General features: G+C 41.2%; 2 protein-coding genes across 2 annotated transcripts in view; one reads left to right on the forward strand and one right to left on the reverse strand.

Annotated features, from left to right (window-relative positions):
* Positions 1–24,346, forward strand: part of Adsl (adenylosuccinate lyase) — a 341,605-nt gene that overhangs the window by 180,669 nt on the left and 136,590 nt on the right. The gene's annotated exons all lie outside the window — the stretch shown is intronic.
* Positions 896–23,353, reverse strand: LOC139690579 (uncharacterized). Its single transcript, XM_071588056.1, has 3 exons — positions 22,774–23,353; positions 7,538–7,705; positions 896–1,631 (listed from the first exon to the last, which is right to left on the reverse strand). The coding sequence occupies exons 1-3, from the start codon at positions 22,828–22,830 to the stop codon at positions 1,428–1,430; spliced, it is 429 nt and encodes a 142-aa protein (XP_071444157.1). The 5' UTR covers positions 22,831–23,353; the 3' UTR covers positions 896–1,427.

Below are 24,346 nucleotides of genomic sequence, written 5' to 3' on the forward strand. Positions count from 1 at the left end.
CCATTTTACAAACTCAAAACTACTTTAATGATAATCAATTTTAAGTAAACATGAAAATCTATTTATCATAATTTTTTAAACAATTATTTCAGTTTAAGTAACACAATTCACCTTTATAAATAATACGGATTATTAACTGTCATGGTTAATTACATAGTGGAATGTAGGTATACTCAACCTATAATTTTTTTGGCTTTAAAATAATATAGTAGGTTCCTGGTATAATGCAGGAGGTGTTGGCCTCTTGGTACCTTAGGGCTGGACGATTCTTTTCCCAACTGCGGGTCGTCAACAGTACTTGTAATGCTTCTTCGTCGGAGTGAGGCCCTCTTGTGTATAGCAAGAGAGGTGACCGCATCACATGTCGCAAGGGGGCATTTGTGGCCCTGTAGGAGCTCTTCTCAGTTCGTATTCTAGAATCGTAACTTTATTCATTGCTTAAATATAGTTCCTGTGGTTTTAAGTTTTATAATATCCCCAGTTGCCCCTCGGTGTGAGAAGAATCACACTAATCAAGATCTATTCCAATTTTCTAATTAATAAATTGAGATATTATGTCTAAGCCAAGTAAAATTATGAAATTGACTTTTATAAGTCTGTGTCGTATTGACGTGTAATAATTTTTCCTGGGTTTTCAGCAGTCTTTCCAAATTTTCTGCTTCTCTCCCAAGAAAATTTCTGAGTGATCTTCATTTATTTAGATGCGTTTGCATATTTATTTCCATTCAGAATAGATAGTGTCAAAGTGGTGGATATTTCCAATAGAGTGAAGGAAAGGGTCGTGTAGTTATAACACCTTTTTGTTCATTGAAATTATAACGTTCATATTTTTACCTGCAAAGGAAATGTCTTGACCACAAATAATGTTGCATTGTTAAAACAGAAAGGACGGTTTCTTTAATGAAAATCATATCCATGCTATTACATTTGTCTTTAAGTCTATCAAATCACTCCTAATGTCAGTCAATTAATCCTATTCATTTTCAACTTGAAGCATTGAAGCACAAAGCAAAATATAAGCTGCAGACACTTAAGTTCAAAACTAATCACTTCGTGCTAGAAGCTCCGCTATCTTTGAATGAAGTTGTTTCTCGAAACCACTGGCGCTAATCGATGGAATATATATTGAATGATAAACATTTTTGTCGAGTCTAAACTATGACACTTCAACTAAAAAGCACAGGATCGCACTACACTGGTAGGTGATCGCTTTAATTTTTACTTTGGAATTACGCGATATGTGACTTAGTGATATACCCTCGAAATATTTGGTGTGTGAAGAGATGGACGTTGTTTGGTGACCTATTTTCGCATCACATTTGAGTCTGTGGGGTGCGTTAAGGTTGAACCCTGGCTGGCCTCGAGGAAATGGCCCGTCTTCTGTCGGTTCATTTGTCCGATATGGTTCCTTATTCATCTCCGCCGGTTTAACCGAACTTGAGCGTCAAACCGACATCAACGAGGTACACAGCTCCGTTGAAGAGGGATATTATCCCAGCTGCAATCATTTGATCCATGTATTGCTTGGACGGACGGAGGATAATGCTGTTTTTAATTATCCTCCAATCTTCTATGATAACGCCACCCGATGCGATGAATAGGATGCACCCAACCACTGCAAAGAGGGCCACCTGTGAAAATGAGAAAATACTAAGATTAAAATGGGATGGGATGCCGTGCTGTGGTAGTGCAAGTTACGTGTGTTATCACGGGAGGAGAACGACTGCTGTGGTCATTTGGGAAAGGTGGTGAGTCCTTTGGCAGTCGTAGGATTTGCAGGTAATATTTGAAGGGTGGAGAGAAATCTAGCGTGGTGCATTAGTCTAATCTTAGTAAAAGACATCAAGGGGTCACACAATTTAACGTCCCATTATACTGGCGGCGTAATCCACTTGAAATTCCCTTCTTATGGCATCCAAGGATGGATGGGGATACCACAGAAAAATCCTGTCGCCTCCGGAATTCTAACCCGGGTCTTCAGGGTGGGAAACCAGTAGACAATCCACGGAATCAGCGATTATTTAGGCCCCACGCCGCAAGTATTTCGGATCCTTGGGAGAAATCGCTGATAAAAGTAATAGATAAAGTTGAAAGAAAATTCACTTGAGTCTTGAAATGTTTTTACTATGGGAAGAGGAGCGTGACCGCGATGCTAGGATGAAGAGGAATTAGGCTGGGGGCCGTTTGAGACGCCATGAGTTCAAGTAAGACTTTGACTTCTAGCAAGGTTCATAAAAACGAGTTTAGCTATGACGCGAAGGGAATTACTATTTAAGTCCCCACATTATGTGGGCATGTTAGACCGCAGAGATAAGTGGAGAGAGACTCGAGTACAGATGGATATAAATATTCCCCTTTCCTCGGGCAATCGGGAATCATAATAGTCACAAAATCGATTATGTTACTTGCGGGAACCAGATTAAAGGCTGCGTAGACATCTAGTGCATTCATGGGTGATTGTGCTTTTGTAGTTGGTTAGTTTAGTTATAGTTTTATAGTACCCTGCAAGCCCACGCTAGGGTGTGCGGCAGGGGTTGATCACTCACCAGACTAATTATGACCCGAAATAGTTTTTCCCCCCGTCGCGGTGGGAAGTTATTCTGATCCCTTATCGTTCGTGAGAAAAATGACGTCTTAAATTTATCTGTTTTACAGTTAATCTCTCTAATTGTATTGGCATGATATCCCTTCCGTGAAACGATGGGGCTAATAACACATTTTCAACGTCATTGCTAAAGAGACATTCTTCTAATTCATGCCAGAGATTTACTCTGAAATTTAACCATCGCTCCCTTAGCAATTCCCAGCCTAGCTCCTCTAATTATTTCCATACGCTACTCTGAATTAATTTTATATGTATTAATTGCAAATGTGTCGGTTAAAAGAAGTTTTTGCATGAATATATATGTTTTTGTGGGTGTGCGTTGGAATATTTTTTGTTGATATTGCATGTTGAGCCACTATATTTTTACAGGTGGTGTCACAGAACCCCCCTCCCCGCCACACCCCGTTACGGTATATTGCGTAGATGTAGTTCAACCTGATCCCTGTGTAGCACTGCGGTAACGATTGAAGCGCGGGGAATAAATTTCGCTTCGCGACACAGATATTTCACTGGGGAAGAATATTTTCCAATTGAAAAATTTATTTCGTTTGGCTGAATTTATTCCTGGGATTTTTCTAGGGAAAGCATACAGGTATATGTTGGTACATATGCAGGTTGATACATTTACATGTATTAATAGCTCAACACGAGAGCGCACTTGTCTTTCCTTCGCACTTGTCTTGTCACATCCATCACTTGTCTTTTTTCCCATTCGATCACGCGCCGCGGAAATATTCTTGCTAAAGCCTCCTTCCACCGTGGAATTGTACTAAACGTCAAACTGGTACGGTCTTTAGGTACCCCTTTAGTTCCTTGCAGAAGAGTGTAACTTTCCTACATTTCCTCTTGCCCCAGTTGTGGCTAGATTCAAATTTTGGAGAAGACAATCCAAATTGAAATGCTTGCCAAGGTGTTAGTGCCGTTTAACGCCCATTGTAAAAATGAGCTTAAAATTCTTCATATTCCTTTCAATTGAATCGCGTAGTGGCAAACCGTCCTCGTCCTGCACACCATGGGACCGTGATGATCAAAGGAGTCCATCGACATTCGCTGCTCGTGGCCTCCGGTTGTGGGGCGGGGGGGCAGCGTACAAGGGATCACATTCTCAGTCCGAAAATCCGGCCGGAAACTAATTAAGTCTGCGAATGCCGCAGTGATCGATCTAGGTTTGACTTTAGAGAAGGCCTTCGATCATAGGAAAGCAGAGAGAGAACTGATCATTATCCTTATGGGATTTTTATGTTTAGCTTTAATTACATCACTCATTTACCAATTGCATCTCCGTGTATCGGCTCTTGATCCGTTGTCCGCTATGACTTATGTCGACGAAAACGGAAGGTACAATTGGGAAGAGTGATCGGTGGTAGTAAAAAGAAAGGTAACATTACTTTGGCTTTTTTGAATGTTTAGCTTTAATTACATCACTCATTTACCAATTGCATCTCCGTGTATCCGCTCTTGATCCGTTGTCCGCTATGACTTATGTCGACGAAAACGGAAGGTACAATTGGGAAGAGTGATCGGTGGTAGTAAAAAGAAAGGTAACATTACTTTTCGGTTTAGTACTCAAAATCTTTATTGCAAAAATTTTACTCAAACATAGCAGCACTACCGCTGCACTGAAATTTTTGCGTGTACGAGTATGACTTTATTTTAAATATTAGATATTTTAGTACCCTGCAAACCACCACCAGGGTGTGTGGCAGGAGGTGAATGCACGCTAGATTAATTTTGACCCGAGTATGACTTTACCGCGGTCGGACAATGTTATTCTGATCCCTTATCGTTCTTGGAAAAAAATGGCATCTGAAATTTTATCTATTCTACACTTAATCACTCTAACTTAATGTATATGCTCTCTTCTACCGTAGTACGATGAAGGTAATCAAACATTTTCAAAATCACTGTTAGTAGTTTAATACTTTTCACTACTAGCATTTTAGTACTTAGGAGTATGAGTTTAGCGTTTTGTATATTGACTGAATAGTCCTCATCTCTTTTCAACTTTTGATTACCCACACAGACTTTATATCAGTCTTTTAATAGTGTTTCTTGTTGTTTTATTTATCTGCTTATTTCACCCAGATACCAGTTCTCATGCCCGTGGATGTTTGTTTACGTATTGCAAATGCCACTCAATTGATAAACATAAAGGCAATGCATAACTTGGAGTAAAAATAGGTTTCTTGCATGACCCATCTGTGCGATTGATGACACGTAGACTAAATCAAGGGTATAAGTTTGCTGGAGGAGCGTTTTCTCGCACCCATCTGCTCAAGGATAATTGAAAAGAATGGAAGTTCACCACGTGACGAATGTGGACAACCAAAGTGAGGATAGAGTGCCAGGGACTTTTTACTCGTAACTGCGCTATTACCGCATACAAGGAGACACGTAGCACTTAGTGGCTTTTCTTGTCAACGAATGAAACGAAAATTGGGCGTCAATTCGAGGTTACTTCACAACAGCCCGACCTTGAGATTCTTACCAGTCCGACAAGAATGCCGGACGCGATTATTGCAATATGACTGAGTTTCTGAGAAAATGCCGATAAGTCTTGATGGCCATGCACGTACTCGATATTTTGTCAGACATGACGGAAAAGGTTCCGCCCTCGTTTTACCCGCGAACGAAGTGTCCCAATTAACCGTCGGAGTCCATTCTCTCTCTCTCCCCTCCTCCACTCTATTCCGAAACTCTCCGGCATTGTTCCTGGAAGGCGTCATCTTGGAATTTGTACTTATCTATAAGCTATAAAAACGGGTCCCGTTGCCATGGATACAACTGGAGGAAATTAACCATATCAAAGTTTTTGTCTACGAGAAAAACCTCTCAAATTCTCCAATTTCTTATTGCAATTAATTTATTAATCACTAGTTGCTAATAAAATTAGCATAATCTTGAATTTCATCCCTCGGAGACTGTAGAAACGGTATGATATTAATTGAGACGAATGCTAATAAGCTAAATTTTTTATTATAAAAACATTTCAGCGGGCTCATTTAATTCATATATGCCCGTAGCATGGGAAACTTAATGTCACTTCAATAAACTGAACATTTAATCAGGATAAAGCCCCCGCGCACATCCAAAACGGTGATGAGTAGAGCAGAAGGAGAACACCCGCCCCAGCTGAATTCGCCGTCTCCTTTATTTCCTCGGCCCTCCCTCTCGATCTCCTCATCCCGTGACCCCCCCCCTTTCCCCTGACGTCCACACACTCGGCCGCCAGTGCGACGCCTCTGGCACCAAAAGATTCCACGGGGGCCGAATGACATCATCATCAACCGCCAGCCAGCACCCACCCTCCTCGTCCTCAACGTAAGACGAATGACAGGGGGCCCAAAGTGGTCCTATTTAATTGATCCCCTGCGACCCGTCCCCTTTCCTTTCTCATATCCCCCACCCTGCTATCTTTAAATTCTCCCAGAGTGCGGGTCCTCTGCGATTCAGCAATTACATCCCCCGTCCCCGGCGAAACTGCCGCTCGCTAAGCGATCTTGATGGATCCACATCCTTCCCCGCATCTCCTCTCCGCCTCATTGCATCCCAGGCCCACGCCCGCGATTCGCCCTCCGTAAGCGCCAACCGCACCTCACGGCGATCCTAGTTACGGAGCACAGGTATTTAGGGTCTTTCCTCCTCGCATCACATCTCCTTGAGAAAGGAAGAGGGTGGCTGGCAATTTGGTAATGCGGAACCAAGGTTTCAGGAGAGAGTTCATCGCGTAATTCTTGGGCTGATAAAGTTACACAATAATTACAGGTATATCTTGCCGGTGAACCCGTACTGCTTTCTTAATAATGTTTCCCATTGTCATGCTATCATTGGAAAAGGAAGACTCGTGAATCAGATTGATCGTTTGGTATTTCTAAGAGCGTGCATCGACGTTCATGTGCTAGGTGAGATATTATTCGGTTAACCTCGCGATTCACTTTTTGTGAGTATTGGCGCAGAAGCTAAAAATCCTAAAAAAAATAACACTATCTTTGCAAACGGTGGTATACGAGATTTCGTATTTACAATCCATTAATACGAATTGGCATAAGTCGAAGTACTAAGAAATATTCGCATCACCGAGGACGTATCCGTGACTAATTATGTAATTATTACTATAAAAGCTCGTAAATTGCCAAATTGGATCGCGTAAAGCATAGAGGAGTTAGATTTGTAAAACGTTGTTTTGATGAACTGAGTAGCGTATCCAAAATATTAGAGCAGCTAGGCTGGGAATCCCTCACGAAGCGAAGGTTAAGTTACGGATTGAAATTCTTGCATAAATTGGAAGGAGGTCTCTTTGGCAGTGGTGTTGAACATATATTAGTACCCCATCGCGCTTTGGTTGGAGAAATCATGGTAATAAAATTAGAGAGATTAAGTGTAGAAGAGATAGATTTACAATTTCATTTTTTTTCCACGAACGATAAGGGATCCGAATAACATCATTCGACCGCGGTAGGGTCATGTTAGGGTGAAATTATTCTGGTGTGTATTCACCCCCTGCCACACACCATGGCGGTGGCATGCAGAGTATAAAAAATAAAATAAATAAATGTTTCCTTGTAAAATTTCGTACGACCCGAGTTTCAACATCCAAGCATCAAAATCACTCGATTAATTTTCATATATTATGAATGGAAGGGGGTGTTGCATTCCAGTGGGTAGAACCCTTTTTTCTACCACTAGTAGATCTAGTACTGAACCTGACGGCTCGGGTTCGATTCCAGATGTCATAGACCTCATGCGGCAAAGGGAAAGGAACTGACCCCTCCCCTCTAACCTCCTGATGCGTGAATTCACGCGTCATATTGAGCGTAGTTGTTAGTACTGAGTACTGTACGAGGTTATGGGGTTTAGGAATCTTCGCCGAAGGTTGTGATGTGTGATGGACCAAACCAAGGGGAAATGGAAGGTCATCAGGTGAATACCCACCATTCGTTTTGGCACGTTCTCCTCTGTGAGGTAAGCGACGATGAGAACGGCATTTATGAGGATGTAACCGGCGAAGGTGACGTACGCCAGGGCGACGTGGTGCATGGTCGAGTGCAGGTTGTGGTAGAAGGGGTTCGGGATCAATCCGCAGCACAGCATTGCGAGGGCCTGTGTGGTTGGAGAAGATAGTAAAACATCACTTTAATAATGCCTTGACGCTCCACTCGTCGTGGCTTCCTGGGGAGGTACGAAAATTTTCCGGGGAGTGCATACGGAAAAGAAAGGAATAAATGATTAGTCAGCTGAAAATTGAAACTATTTATTTTAATATTTTACGATCTTTTCCAATTCTAGGGTCGATGGTTCTGAATCGTGTTTTTCTCTGCCCATTTTCTAAAATCAGAGAAATTTTGATTTCCTTAGTTTATTAAGCATTCCAAGTTCTCAGATATATTTTTTCAAAGCATGCTGGTTATCCAGCGTTCCGACATCTCAATCTTTTATAATATTTGACAATGTTTGGTATAGGCCGTCATTACAGATATATTTACAGCTAGTTTGAATTTCTTTGGATATTATTCCATTTCTTCAAATTTTACGGGATTATTTACCCTCTATAATTCTATAAGCATTTTTATTTAATTCATTTTTGTAAAGTATTTTCTTCGGTACCTTTATTACGAGGGTCATCCGGAAAGTAGTACCCGTTCGTGAAATAAAGACACAAAAGTAAATATTAACAAACATAAAAAATTTTATTTGAAAGAGGATACTTTAAACTACTTCTCAACATAATCTCCAAGCAAATTAAGGCATTTGTCATAACGTGTGACAAGTTTCTGTATTCCTGCTGCATAGTCCTTCGCCGCCAGCTCATTGAGATACGCGAGGGACCCATCTTGCACAAATTTTTGCATAATGCAGATGGTGTTTAACAATTTCATGAACAATTGTTCGAGAAACATTGGGAAAATGCTCACAGATGTCATCAATTGTGACGCGCCGATCGTTCCTCACGAATTCGTCAACTGAGCTCACCAGTTGGTCTGTAATGACAGACGGTCTCCCCGAACGCTCATCGTCGTGTGTGTTCCCCCTCCCCATGTTGAAGTTGCGACACCACCGCCGAACAGACGACTCGTCCATTACATTGTCTCCATACACCTCCTTTAATTGGCGATGAATATCACATGGGCGAACGCTTCTTGCATTGAGGAATTTAATCACTGCCCTCACTTCACAACTGGCGGCGTTCTCAATTTTTTTAAACATTGTAAACAATCACAGAAACAACACAGGCAATGCTAGCGTCACGCAACTTGGCTCAGAGAAGGCAGACAAGCCACTGAAGCTATCTGACCTCGTCCAGCGGCTACTCGCATCTTCAGCACTTCATGCGGCACGAACGGGTACTACTTTCCGGATGACCCTCGTACTTTGAAGATAATTGAAGTGGATGCCATTAGGTGACTCCGGTATACACACTTAAATTTTTTTTAAACTTTTATTTTCGGGAATCATTCCGACATTTTAACAGTTATTGGCAAGAGCTTTCCTATACTCGTACCTTCTTTACGTATGCGAACGAATTTTTTTATTAAAGTTTAGGGGATGGTTCCCCATGAACACCACGGAAAAGTCACTGTATAGGCAAGTGATGATGGCACTTCCCTTGAGAAAAGATATTTGCCTGCCAGCCACCCACTATTTTTAATTTGGGTTAGGCTCAAAACCCGTTCGCGTGCGCGGTACATACATTCTTACACTTTACTTCTCCCAACTTTAACAGTTCGGAGAGTCATGCAGTTGTCATAATCGAAACAAATAATGACATCATGATCTTAGCTACGTACGTTCTTGCTTATGTTAATGTATTTTCCCAATAGGTTTCAGATGAAAATTTTATATTTCCTTGGGTCTAAATGTTCATAAAGCCCGATCACTAAGGGAGGAAAATATGCTAAATACGTAAGTCGTTGTATAAGTCCTTAGAAAAAATTAAAACATTAATTTGAGAAGAAATTTTTTTTATTTTTCAGAAAAAATTTCCCTTTAGCTCGATAAACTTTTCCCAGCGTTTCTTCAACTTTTTTAAACCGCCCGGAAAGTAAGATTTCCGAAGGTCCTTAAAGTAGTCATCTGTGTTGGCGACGATCTCCCCATTGGGCTTGTATCGTTTTCCGCCGAGCTAGTGTTTCAAGTTTGGAAATAAAAAGAGTTAATGGGGACCAGATGTGGTGAATATGGTGGCTGTTGTAATAATTAGAAATTAAGTTCTATAATTCTACCGTCGAAACTGCACCGGTACTCAGCCGTGCTTTGTCTTGATGGTAGAATTCTTTCTCTGCCAAATGAGGACGGTTTTTCTCGATTTCATCGCCCAACCGCTGCAATAACAACGCATAATACTCGTCATTTATGGCTTCTCCTCCTCTTTGCCATTAATCGACATGGATGATTTCCGCTTGCATCCCAAAATATCGTGGCCATCATCTTGTCGTCCGATTTCGCCTTCTTCGGAGTCGGATCGCCTCTGGAAGCCCGCCTTTGTCTCTAGAGTGTATTGTATCCATGTTTCGACGACTTGGCGACGGAAAAGCACCAAACCAGCTTCCGAATCGACCACGCGATTGCGTTTATTCTCCACTAAGAGGAAACGCGGGACCCGTCTTGCTGAGATTTTTTTCACACCCAATTATTCGTGCGAAATTGAAGACACTATACCTTATACTATACTATTTCACAACCTTTGATTCGACGATCACTCATAATCATATTGTGGATTTTGACAACAATTGGAAGGAAGTCACTTCCACTGGACGTTCCGAACGATTTTCATCATTAGTGAGTGTACGGCCACGTTTAGACTCATTTACCCAATTGTAAGCGGTCGTATTCACAGCAGCTGATGTGCCATGAACTTCATCTTGCTCGGCTTTGTTCTCTTTCGGTGTTAAGCCTTTTGAATAGAAGTGTTTAATCACCGCACGAAACTCATTTTATTTTCATTTTTCTAATTAAAGACACGTTTGTTGCAAAAATGGACGGATGTCGCTGAAACATTAACTATACCCTAGTGAGAGATGATGCTTAATAAAAGTAATTTTTTCCGTATACCACGAGCGCCATCTCTTGGATATTCTGAGGAATCATTAAGGGATCCACATATGTCAAGTCTTGTACGATCGGATTAGGAGGGCATAATAATCAGAACATCTTCAAGTAATTATTGTGGACTATACGAATTAGGCATCTTCTTTAATGCCCTCCTTGATGATTATCTCCCCGTCCCAAATAAATATTTTCTGTCTTAAAAATAAATAAATTGTAAGTTGTAGGTTACCAACTTATTGCAAAATGATTCCCTCCGAACTTGCGTTTTGCCCAGAATTTCGGTAATATGAAATAATTTTACGCAAAACAATTTAACTTGCGTTACAAATTAATTCAAGTGTGTCTTAAAGAGTCGAGACGTCCAATAAATGTCGCACCACCACCATCGAAAGTTTTTCGGGGTTTATTTCACCCCTCGGGTAAATTAATGCCAGACCATTCATCCTGCGGCTTTGGCCAAATAAATTTCTTCCCTGGGCTAAGCGATAATTTATGCGTCATACTACCTAGATCAAAAAGTTCCCGGAATAACGACCGTGTGGCGCTCCCATCGTTCCGATTTGAGTTCTGTTTTTTTTTGTTAAATTGGTACATCTGTTGTTGATATTATCTTTAAATCTTAGTGTCATAACTTGACATTTGCAAAAGTTACGTAGCCAAGAGTACATCTATCTCTGTGTGTGTTGGCGATTTTTTACAATTGCAGAAATGGATTTAAATTTGCAACAACGAACTTGTATTAAATTTTGCGTAAAAAACGGATTTAGTGGCGCACGGACGTTGGAAATGTTGGAAAAGTGTTTCGGCAACGATTCTCTAAAAAAAACGGTCGTTTACCAGTGGCACGAGCGGTTCAGAAGTGGTCGTGAGTCAATCGAAGATGATGAACGCAGTGGCAGACCATCGACATCGAAAGTCGGTGAAAAAATTGATAAAGTAAAAGAAATGTTGGTCAATAACCGCAAATTAACCATCAGAGAAATAGCGGAGGACTTGAACATTGCCTATGGATCCGCCCAAGACATTGTGGTTAATGATTTAAAAGTTGGTGCCAAAAGACCTCAATTTCATGCAAAAAAGAGACCGTGTTGACGTCGCAAAAGACATGATTTGCGAGGCTGAATCCGATCCCACATTCATCAAAAGGATCATTACTGGAGACGAGACGTGGGTTTATGAGTACGACACGCAATCCAGACATCAGGCAAGTGAATGGCGTTCACCAAATGAGCCGAGACCAAAAAAACCACGTCGTTTTCAGTCAAAAAAGAAGGCAATGCTGACGGTTTTCATGGATTACAACGGTGTAGTGCATCATGAATTTTTGCCAGAAGGCCAGACAGTAAACAAAGAGTATTATTTGGGCGTTATGAGACGTTTGCGTGAAGCAATTCGCCGAAAGAGACCAGAAATGTGGGCAGAAAACTCGTGGATTTTGCACCATGATAACGCACCGTCGCACAGTGCTATCATTATTCGTAATTTTTTGACGAAAAATGCAACAAATACCATCCAACAGCCACCGAATTCACCTGATTTGGCTCCCTGTGACTTCTTTCTGTTCAATCGAGTTAAAAAACCATTACGGGGAACGCGTTTTAGCAGCCGAGAGGAAGTAATGGAAAAATCGTAGGAAGCACTGATGGACATACCGAAAACCGAATATAAAAAATGTTTCGAGGATTGGATCAAGCGCTGGCATAAGTGTGTTGCAGTCGATGGGGATTACTTTGAAGGGGACAATATAGATTTAGATGAATAAACTTGTATTTTTAATTTTCTGAATAAATTCCGGGAACTTTTTGATCAAGGTAGTATTAATACTGATCTACACTGAAGGGACGTGTCACCTACACAAGGAATTTATTGCTTCACAAACTACTACGGAGAATGCGCATTTATTTACCCTTTCACAAGACGTGTGGAATACCACACATACTTTTGGTGAATCGCGGGGTATTTACGTACAGAATGTAGAAATAGATGAATGAATAGATAGCTTTGAGATCAAATCACCATCCAACCAGCATCGGCTCGGAGCTGATGCCGCGCCACTGGGTTTCTCGTTTTTCTTACTCATCCGTTGAATCAGTTCTACGAATGAACTAATTAATCGTGTACCTATCGATATACCAAAAAATGTTCATCAAAACCCATAGAAATGCCTCACACATTTTAGCGGAATGCTAACATGTGCGAGAAAATGTCTTACCTATTATATACCCCCGCCACACGCCCTTGCGGCGGCTTGCGGGGTATTATGTAGATGTAGATGTAGATATCGTAATCGAAGATAATGTTTGATCGTCCATTAATCGGTCCAATAATTCATATCGACTTGATCGATAAGAAAAGGATTTCGATATGGTCGATGGTCGAAAAAGGTATCGACGTGATGTCAACATAGTGTCAGCTCAGCCCTACTCATATTCCGTCTTCTGTTGTGGTTGTCCTCACGTAATCCTTTGTTCTCTGTTGGTCCTAATTGAGTACTAAAAAGCGGAAAGCCTTAAAAACTTCCTTTAGAAATAGTGTGTTGAATCATTTTTGAAGTGTGGCGCACGTCACGTCTGCTGTGTGTCATCCAGAACAATGACTCAAGTTAGGCATGCACAAATGTCCTCGTCAAGCAAACAGTGAGTCACTTCGCAGTTAACTCCGTCAGTGTATGGGGCAACGTTTCGCGTCGTACGAGTTACCTTCGAGAATTTGCGAAATACTGACTTACATTTACCGTGAGATAAGTACATTGCAAATATCTCAACTTTACTTACCCTTTCATTTCATGGAGTCGAAAATTGGTCCATAATCTCTAAAAGTTATGAATTACCAGGAAAAATGAACGCGATGATTTTTCCAGACGAGTGTATCACTTTAAACTGAAATCAAACGTTTGTTATCCGCTTTTTATGTTTATGAACTTTAAAGTAGAGCATGTGCTCAATGTAGGCACATATATACTATGTATATCTACGTATAAATATATACATAGTATATATATATACACACACATATATATACATATATATATGTGTATATATATATACACATATTTTTTATACATATATGTATATATATATAAATAAATGAATGTATATATATACATATACGTTTATGTACATGTATGCTCACGAACGGAAAAAATTCATACCTTTCTCTACAAAAACCTATAAGTTAAAATTCTAAAAAAATTTCTGCGAGATATTTCACGGAAAATAATACGAGGGTTGTCAAGAAAGTAACTTGCGTTCCGGCCCAGCGTGGCGTTGGTTAGGTCTAGAGGCCATCTTGGTGTCTTTACTTCCCTATACTCAGTAAGCATCCCGTTGTGGTAGTGTGCAGGCTGTGGTTCTTCTACTCTGCTCACTGTGCACTATAAAAATGTGCCCGGCAAAGAAAATCCCGCGAGTTGTCTGCGTATTTATGTGCTTTTTTTGGTTTCATCGGGATAGCGATTTGGAGAGAGGCCATTGCGTGAGGACAGCTCTGCACTCAAGAGGCGGCGTGAGTAGAATGAATAGAGAGTAGTAGGAATGAGTAGAGCTGAGCGAAACGATAGAAGTGTATCGAAATCATGTCATCCTCTTTTTCATTCTAACGAGATCAATACTGATAATCATAATGGAGCGACAGATTCATGGTCAGATTTTATAATAATTTCTAATTGTATAAATTAAAATTGATATACTAAATGATATTGTCGATATCAATAATGTTATCACACACTTTTAGCTGCTATTCTTGTTGTAAGTGTAGATAAAAGATAAGAGTTATCAATTAATATGATAAATAAATTTGAAATTTATCATAAACATGTTTAAAAGTATTTTAACATAAGTGCCCGTTGGGTACTTTTGAACCAGTCACGGAAACAAATGGCTGACTGTAAATGTTGATCAATTTAACCCTCGGAAAATTATTTGGTAAAAATTATATAACAATCGTGTCCGTTTTGTTTCTTTGCAGCATTGGCAATTGTGTTTCGTAATAAGATTTGGTTGTAATCGGTAAAATATACAAGGGTGAATTCAATATGAATTCTTTTATCCCGCGATTATAATTTCAGTAACTAGGACAATCATCAGGCTAGTTTGCTTGTTGTAATCGTCACAACGGATGACAAAAATAATCCGATTCCCACCTTACGTTTAGGGTGGCACTTCGTGCTTGAAAATTTGCAATTTCGTCCTTTTCCGAATGACTGTGGCCCACAACGCTTGCGCAGTTTGTTCGTTTCAGTAGCATGCGTTGCAATGTTGATTAAATAATCGTCTTTTGCAAACCGACCTACGGTTTCAGCCCTGCGTATTGGGCTTACCTCTTTCTCTTCGCCATTGGTATGATATAACGTGTAAAAGGATTCTTTGTGAGGGGCGGAGGCCTAGGTGGGTGGAGCTCCACTCCCTTTCATGATTCTCATTTCCCGGATGAATTTGGTGGCCATAATAAAGCGCACATATCGATTATCGCTGTCGGCGCAAAAGATTTACTTGGCTTATTTTGTTCCATTCGACTATTGTGTCTATTGCATGCATCCAAATACAGTCCCATCACGCCGTTAATTTTTTGTGTAGGGGTACCAGGTATTGGGAGATGCTCCTGTTTGGCACTGGCCTCACATACTATTTCTAGTGAAAGCAAAATGTATCGCATTCCTTGAAGATAATGCTTATTTATAATGTTTTACAGTAAAATGCAACAATATTTATCGGTTTATTACTCCTTTGAATTGTAATAGAAGTCACGGAGATACTAGAGAGATTTGGAGGATGTTGGTCGAAAGCATTTATATGGAACATGTAACGGTTCAACAAATTTTCTTATTACTTTACTTCCGGAATCGATGTCATTGTTTATGTATCTTTTTGCTGTCCTCTAAACTAATGCATCGAATTTCTGTTTATTTCAGGTATGTTCCCTGGGTTTCAGGATCTTCGAAATATGTCGGCGTCTTCTTACGTTCCTTCGAGAAACGATATCGTAGCAGCCGTCGATTTATGCCTGCCAAAAAAAGCTGTCGCAAGGCCAGTAGAATTTATTATCATAGCATGGCGAGTGTTAATTACAGCCCTAGGGAACCCACGGCTTAAATCATATTAATGATTAAAGCCGTGGGTTCGTTTCCTGAGAACCTTAAAAATCTTTCACGAAGCGTTTTTTATTTTAATTTACAGGTCGAGTTGCATGTTATTATTATGGTATTTTTGATTTCATATTATTTAAATATTCAAGCCGTGTCACAGATACGAGTCTGATTCTAGTCTGCGCTAAGTCAGAGAAATAAGTTTATTCAAGGCTTTCGAAGCATTTCAAGCGGGAATATTATAAGTGCAGTGCATGATACGTATTCCGGCATGTTAGATTCGAGTATAAGGATAGACTCTATTTGATTGCTAAGATCAGATGAATTGAAGATAGTCAGATGAATTAAGCTAAAGGCTATTCTGTAGATGCTGCGAGACAGTTTAATTAAGGTGCCCGCGACTGTAGGCGTTTTTGGTTACAACTGAAAAAGTTTGGACCTCTTTTTAATTCCATTGCTAGTAGCATTTTCCTGGGAAAAAATTTTTTAAATCTTCATGAAAATTATTCACAATCAAATTACTCGACTCATTTTGATAATCCGCTCTACAAATGAAACAGTTTAATCCTTCATTCCCGCGTGACATTTCTTTAAGCCATTGGTCATAGTCACAGCAGCAATAGATATGTGTGTAACAGTATTAATTTACATTCACCATTTGTTTTATAGGGACTTTCACGGTACATTTATATTTATTTAAAACAAAAATGAACATCACCAGCCAAGACTAATATGGTTTCAATTCCCGTAAGAAGGAAATTAAAGCAGTATTTTCCCTGCAAACTGTCATTTCTCTACATCCCAAAAGCAAGGCACTTCAAATATTAGTCTCTCCTATTGCTAAATTAACTATATTTAAAAAAATAATAGGATCAAACCATTTATGAACATATGAAAGCAAAAAGGTTCTCCAATATAGTGAGTAGACATAGTAAATATGACGGAAAGTGGCATTGGGGCTTTTTTGAGGGGCTGCTAATTTCATATTCAATTTTTATGTATTGTATATTTCTTCAGCACATTTGAGAAATTGTTCAACAGATGATTAGGAACTATTTATCATTTCATATTCTTTGTTATTTCCGATGGAGTATTCTTTATTCGCTGATGCCTACGCTATCATATGGCTTCGGCATGAACACTGTTTAGCTACAGCCTGTGCATTTGCTTATTTTTTTACAAGTATTCCTTATGAATTTTAATTATTATATTAAAGTTTTCGGAGGCTTAGAATTCTCGACGAAATGAAATTTGCTATCACCATTAAGAATATTATTACACAAAGTAAAATGGATCCTATGTCATTCATGTTATCTCCATGCATGTTTAATGTAATTCTTTTTTATTTCATGTCTACTACTATTGCATGAATCCAGGGAATCATAACACCATTGACTTACATGAGATGTATTTCAAATGCGGCGACGGGTATATCATACAAATTCACATGAAATAACCGACAGCTTAAAAGCCTAAGACGTATCTGGTCTACGTGTTCTTATCCTGACTTCCAGGTCTTGGTTTCAATTCTAACATTTTGCATTCCAGAACTACGTTTTTAGATATCCCTAGGCGAATCAGGTACTGCATATCATTAAAGAAAGCTTTCTTGTTTTCCGATCCTTGCTAATATCACCTCGTCAATATGAGTTGCTCATTTAAATTTTTTTAACTGAACTCTCTTCAGTACGCCTGAGTAAAATAGTGATCTTATTTACATGCATTGTAAAAAAATTATTATTCACGTTCCAACATTTCTCAAACTTGAGGGAAAAGAAGAGTACTCAAGGCTAACGACCAAGATTTGTTTTGGAGTTAGGAAGCTAAACCAAAAAGATTCTGCTATAAAACGCCTGCAGTTGAATAGGTGTCATTTATATGTCACTTTTCCATTATGTCAATATTCTGGAATCAGTGTTGTTTTTGCTAAGAAAAGCGACTTGTTTGTTTATATCGTATTTGAGGTATCTTAGGTATTGAGCAAACTTGACCAGTTTGCAGCATCTAAATATCGAGCTCCGAGAGCAGCTTGCTGAAAATATCAAATTGATTGAATTCGAGATAAAATTTCGAGTTCGATTAATTATAAATTCATCAGTTTTTTTTACTAAGCTTCTTGCTATTTGAAGATTTCAATTATTTTTATTATTCATTATCTGATCTTGATTCAATAATGGCTGGTTATTTTGCCTACCATTTATATACTCAATTACATTCCAGCTTATTTCTTAATCTTTGTGCCCATTTTATTCTTATGAAAGAGAATATTTTATTGTGGTTTTTAATGTGGGTAACGCGTCAAAATGGGCTTAATGTTTTTTAATTGAAGCCTTTGGCAGCTCTTTGTAACCATTTCAACCGAGGGGATCATTTCGTGTGTTTTATTCTCTCCCGGCAGAATTCGCGTGGGCTTCTTCGTCAAAGTTCAAGTAAGTGTATCCGGATCAGTCCTCCCTACAAATCGGAATTACTTAAAGAGTAGTGCACTCAGTACTGGGTGGTATGGCGGCTAAGGCAGCTTTTCCCTTGCATTTTTAAGTGGCGTTTGGCATTTTTCACGCATATCGCCAAAAGGTGTGACAGCAATGAACGAAATATTTAATTTCAGTAACCTTCATAATGTTGGCTACGGGAAACTCTTCCAAATGACCCGAAATTTTCTTCCAAATAAGTAAAAATTACCGTCTGTCCTCAGTTGCCAAACTGGTTGGAGAACTTTGCTTAATTTCGTCAGCATAATTTCAGAGCTAATGTAGGTTTCTATGGAGTTATTCCACTTCGACAGAATGGCTTTAGAAAGCGACCATCCAGATCAACCTACCTCCACCTTAGGAAAAATAGAATTTGAGGGCGTTCTCTGGTTGTCTTCTAGAAATCTCCGCACGCGGAGTCATCACGTCCCGCTTTTTTTCTTCGCTGAAATGCCCGGGGAACATCTCGCACTGGAAGGCGCTCTTTTTTTTCCTGAAATAACTTTCCGTGTCGTTGTAATTTTCACCTCGTGATTCTCCGAAGATGGTTGTTCCATAGCTATTGACGTATTCAGGCGATGTTGGAAACGTGTATGCAGATGAGCTGCCAATGTACGATTAGTGGTTGAAATTAGGACGGGTGCTGAGTTCGAGGTCGTTTTGAGGACACTTTCTGTCGTGATTAATTGCTTTAAAGAAACTAATTACAATCATATGTTACTCTGTGGCGTGTGAGAAATAACACTTTAAAAGAATATATCAGTCGAGGTTTTATGGGCATGGACCAAATTTAACTATGTAAACAATATAAATTTTTTAAAGTCGGTGAAGTATCTTCGTTAATTGTTTTTTTTAATGCTAATTGCTGGTGAGAATACTAGTTAAGTGAACCGCATCAGTATTTTTACTCCAGTTGCATGCGAGAATCCATGCTTCAACTTCGCCATCCCTCCAAGAGAATAGGATGTTCAGGACATGAAGGTGATAGGAAGTATGACGAACCAAAGAAGGAAATAATGTGGGTCAAACGAGAGGAATTCCAACGCGGAGCCGAATGCGTAATAGTTTCTCGGAAGCGTCAGAAGCCTTGAGTTTCATAGGTGGATTACCAGTGATGGCGGCGAGTCATCAAGCCTCATTTTTCTACGAACCAATGAGGGCATTAACTACAGTTTTCTGAATGAATTTGGTAGTGGTGGTTGAGGGTGAAAGGACGCCCCCTAAGGCTGAGACTTGAGAGGAACGTATGCGAATTTCAAGTTCATAAATTCGTCACGGTTGGCGTGGAAGAGTTAATTTACCTGAGTAGTCTGGAGTTTCCCGGAAATAAAAACTTTTGTGTCACACGCCCTGGGCTTTATCCGAGGGTACCCAAAGGCATCACCCAAATTTGGACGCAGGGCCCGCCGGCCAGCAAGCGAAGGATATTACCCACGAGGGTTATCCTTCATTGATCAAGCAATGAGTTATTAAATTCATGGATCCATGTTTAAACTGTGCGTGAATACGAGTATGTGCACGTTGATGAGGTGGAGGAGACATAGGAAACGTGAAACATCTACTATTTTTACGAAACGTTGACTATAATATGCCTGCCCATTTCTCTTTTTACCTTCACTGACCAAACGCAGTATTTATTATTTATTTATTTTACTATCTCTGATGCGTCTTTCTACTACGAGCGACACTTGGGAAGCACACCTTCGCTTTCCTCTAACCGCATGCAATGCTGAAAGAGAGGCTTACAATCGCTTATATTGGATCGTTCCATCTTCCATTCTGCTCTTAGCGCCCTCTAGTGTTTTCTTCTTTTTTTTCAAAATAAGCAATGGAAAGAGTCGAGGGAAAGAAACAAAGGCTTAGGAAACGCTTTGGTTCACAAGGTCTCAGCGTGGTCCCGTTAGGTTCTGTCGCAACTGAGGAGGGGAAAGGAGTGAAGCACATTATAAAGCCAACTAACTATGCTAGTCACACAGAGGAAGTGGAATTACATACGAGGTGCCCAGCGCACGAAAACATGGGCGAGATTATCTGTCTCTCCCTTTTTCTCCCTCCTTTCTCCGCGTAATAGGTATGTCTGGGTGTGGTGGCTTCAAAATGAAAGCGACGACATGTTAATCAAGGAACTACAAGGGAGGGAATGCATCACACGAATCTTTTGTCGTAAATCCTCTCTATTCCTTTAGATTAGCGGCGAACAAACGCGAACCGAGACCACTTACGTTGATTTAAAAACGTTGAGCCATGTTGAAATATATATATATATATATATATATATATATATAATATATTATAATATTATACATATATTAATATTATATATGTTTATATCATTATATCGAATATATTTTGCTCTTCTGAAGTAATAAAACACTAATAATGCTTCATGTTTTTAATCGTTTGGCTAAACGTATTTAGTATTTGTGCTTACAATCACGATGATAAATTATAGCAATAAATTCATTCCCGTATTTGGTATGCGCTACAGTTCTTCATGCTGCCATCCAGAGGATCAGAAAATATGTTCTGTTCATTCCGCTAATCAGGAATTGTCGTCCACCAGCGATAAGTGTAACATTCTTGGATGGGTCATCTTTTTTTATGCAGCCCAAAGGTGCTTTATTGAGGTTGTGCATTCGATGGAATGACGAGATCTCAGATCGCTTGCTCCATTTTAACTGATTCGTTCGCTCAAACTTGCTCAGCTTGTTTCTCATTGCGTCGAAGGAACGATCCATTTTATTCTTCAGCCACGCGCCGCGTATTTTCTTTTCCCGGCAATCTGTCCTCAATGAATCTTTGATCGCACCATTGATCGAAAGCCGAAATCGAGTCACTCATCGGCCGAAGTCACGTCACCTTTGGTTTTTATGTCATAAATGAAATCACGAGAAGAAATTTCAGAGGATTTCTTAATGAAAGAAAACATTCATTTCCTGTTGTACTTGAGGTCGATTTCTTCTCCCAAACTTCTCTCATTCGCCTGGATGGATTTGATGCTGTTTTCTTGCTACATATTTATATTTGAGACATTTCCTTTCTCTGTGCCGCTTGCAGTTTACCCATAAAGTTGCGTTGGCTGGAAAACCAAACGGCCTGGGTTTAGCCGAGAGTGTCCCCGTTGGTCGACTTCCAAATTTTCCACTCACTAGGCTATTATGCCGCCAAAGTATACTATCCTGGTGTGTGCTCATTTTACGTATTCTTAGGTGAGATTACTCGTGGGCTATAAATTTCGTACATTCTCTAGCAATATAGGGTATGGTCAATTTGACCTTTTCTGTTTAGTTTCTATTCACTCGTACGCATGAGTAAATTTCGCAATTTTGAGCAAAAATGAGCCGGAACATATCGCATTATTCATTATTATCACCGTGCTAGAACTTTGACTGTTTGATTTGCTGTCGAATAATTACTACCAATGGATTAATCCTGTTAGCCTTAGCGGCATTTTATTAAATCAAATAAGTTGTGAACTGAGAATCGGCCCGAAATTAATGAGTGGTATCCTACACAAGTCATAGCAGGTTTTCTAGTTCTTTTAGCGATAGCAGATTACAAGTTTCAATGATACTTATGCAGTGATTCATTGCAACAGCGAATTTCAAACTTTCAGTCGATAGCTTGCCGAAGGGGATATCCAATGTTTTCTTAATACGTGTTCTGTGTTTTAGCCTCGAAAGAGTGTGTCGTTTATCTTAGGGTCGAGCAGACTATTTGAATTAATATAAAATTTTAAAAGGCGCATTTTGATTTAAATAACAAAGTATTTTTAAGGATCGTTGGTGGTTCCCAAGGTTATGAATATTTTTTTCACCGGTTACTTTGTACGGTCGACAATGAAGAGTGGGCATGGGCGCGGATGTCCCACCTTTCAGCCCAAACACCCTCTAAAGCTCGACCACAAGTGGGGCGAATCCTCATTGAGAATGCGATGATGGAGCGGATGTGTTTCACTTCCCAAGCCACGCCCACTCCCTTTGAATTTTCGAAAATACCGCCAAAAAGGGCTCCATTGATGCCGCGGATTCCGCCCTTGACGCTCTATTACGGAATGGACTCGATTTCCCGCGCCTTTTGGTCGCGCGCGCGCTTCTAGTGGAGAAAAATGAAGCGCAGTTTCGTTCGCATCCACTTGCGTCCAGGCAAGTTTCTGTACCTGTTCGAAAAAATCAAATGTACGGGTGGGGGGGCGGATGTCAGCACCGGCAAGAGTGACAGCGGTTGAGGGCATGTGAAATGATGTCCGTGAGTGACTGTGCGGCGACGCCTTATCGACTTCGTAAGGAATAGAGAGAGTGCACGCGAAACATTTCGACAACATTAGTTCATTTCTGGCATTGTTGCTGAGAGTCGCATTGTGAATCGGTGGCATCCCGGAATGATGCATCGACCCCTCCATTCTTTCAGTCGCAACCCGATCGAAAGTCGGTCACTCCGCTGACCACACGACTGACTCTGTTCTACCGCCGAGAAATATGACGACGCGGTTGCTTACCGTCAACCTTTACGATTAGGCTTTGTTTAAGCGGTAGTACATTTTCTAAGGAAATATAAAAGGAGCTTACCAGTTCGATGATTTTGATGGCAAACGCCGGGCCCCTAACTTTCTGGGACTCAGCCATTATGGAAAATCCTCCCTCTCCTGTCGGTTCGTCTGCGAAGTCCTCGTCGCGCAGCAGCGAGTCCCTTACCGAAATATCGGGACGGGCAGGGATCGGAATGGGCGATTGATGCGCTCCCCTTCCTCCACCCTGGATGAGCGGTGACCTCTCTTAACTCCCGAGTTTGACCCAGCGGGTTTGACCCTCCCTGGGATGCGGACGGCCCCTCCCCCTCGATCTCAGCCCTCGAGACACCGTCTCCCCACGGGGGAATATCCTTTTCTTGGTCCCGGCTGTCGCTTCCTCCTTGTCTCCTGTTCGCACTTAAACTGTTCACAGAGGGAACGAACACGCTTGGGGGGCTCCTCCTCTTGGCGTGTCGGGAACCGGCACACCGCGCCGCCGTGAAAGAATTCCCTCCGCGGGGAGGGTGGGGCGGGTCCGTCTGAACTGTGTGGGAAGGGGGAGAGCGAACAGAACAGGACGCGGCAAACCCAAGGGTTGTGTGTCCTATGCGTGTGACGCCGGAGACCGAGGACTGGGGAATGGTGCGTGCTTCGGCGGAAGGCGGGCGGCGTGTCCGTTTCTAGTGGTGGTTATGGAAGCAGCGCCGTTGCTCTGCTCTTCAGTAGACCCCACCCCCCTCGACCCTCTCCGTCCCCACCTTTCCCTTCCAACCCCCTTCTCTCCTCTCTCTTGCTTTTCACTCCCTATTAATTCTCCCCTTCCATCCCCCCTCACCCCTCTCCCTTCGGCCACAAACTCCCTATTAAGCCGGCAAAGGAATCTCTGTCTCTCCACTTGTTTTTTTATGTTATTATTTCCCCGCTCTGCTTTCTTACACTCCCCTTCGAGAACCTTCCCCTCCTCGTTCCGCCGTAAAATTCATTCTTTCTCCCGCTGCTTCACGAGCTCGGAAGCACGCAACCGACGAGAGCAAATCCCAACACGGCGTCGCCGGCGCGAGAGGCACGCACGCGCTCTTCGACGACCGCGAGGACGAATTGAAGGCGTCGTAAAGGAGGGCCAGAATTTCCCTCACGGGTGGTTCTGGAAATGACTTTTCCAGCCGAGGAGGTTTGAAGGGCGGAGAGGGAAAGAGAGAGGAGGGATGAGGAAAGTAGGATAGAGTGGTGGGGTAGTTGAAACGAGTGAGTTGTCCGAACGGCCTCTCCTAAGGAATACTTCCCGCGTTCCCCTCCGGAATCCGTTTTAGCCCTTCCTGGAAAAATGCTTCGCGCGAAGCGAGAGGTAGTGGATAAGTCGCGTCGGTCACCTGCGCCCCTCGCCTTCCGCCACTACCTGACCCTTTCCCGGAGTACGCCGAGATCTCCGTGGTTGGTTTTCTGCTCCTTTCACCGGACTACCCCTCTCAGCTCTCCGGCACCAGCTCCGACACCCCTCTTTTCACCTTTCCGTTAACGCAAGTCGTCTAGGAGGCTAGACTCGAGGCGGGGATTAGACAAAATCTCGTGCCTATTGGCATGGCTGGGAGAGGGAACCTTGTCGTCGTCGTGGGCGTGGCTGGGGCATCGCG

Source organism: Hetaerina americana, unplaced genomic scaffold (assembly GCF_022747635.1).
Source record: "Hetaerina americana unplaced genomic scaffold, ioHetAmer1.1.p SCAF_3, whole genome shotgun sequence".
NCBI classification, from domain to species: Eukaryota; Metazoa; Arthropoda; class Insecta; order Odonata; family Calopterygidae; genus Hetaerina; species Hetaerina americana.

Bases quoted from the DNA above. Each gene is read 5' to 3' on its own strand.
- LOC139690579 (XM_071588056.1), bottom strand. From the start codon at position 22,830: ATGGCTGAGTCCCAGAAAGTTAGGGGCCCGGCGTTTGCCATCAAAATC. The intron at 7,706-22,773 runs GTAAGCTCCTTT...CCAACCACACAG, and splicing joins CCATCAAAATCATCGAACTG to GCCCTCGCAATGCTGTGCTG. The intron at 1,632-7,537 runs GTGGGTATTCAC...TCATTTTCACAG, and splicing joins AGAACGTGCCAAAACGAATG to GTGGCCCTCTTTGCAGTGGT.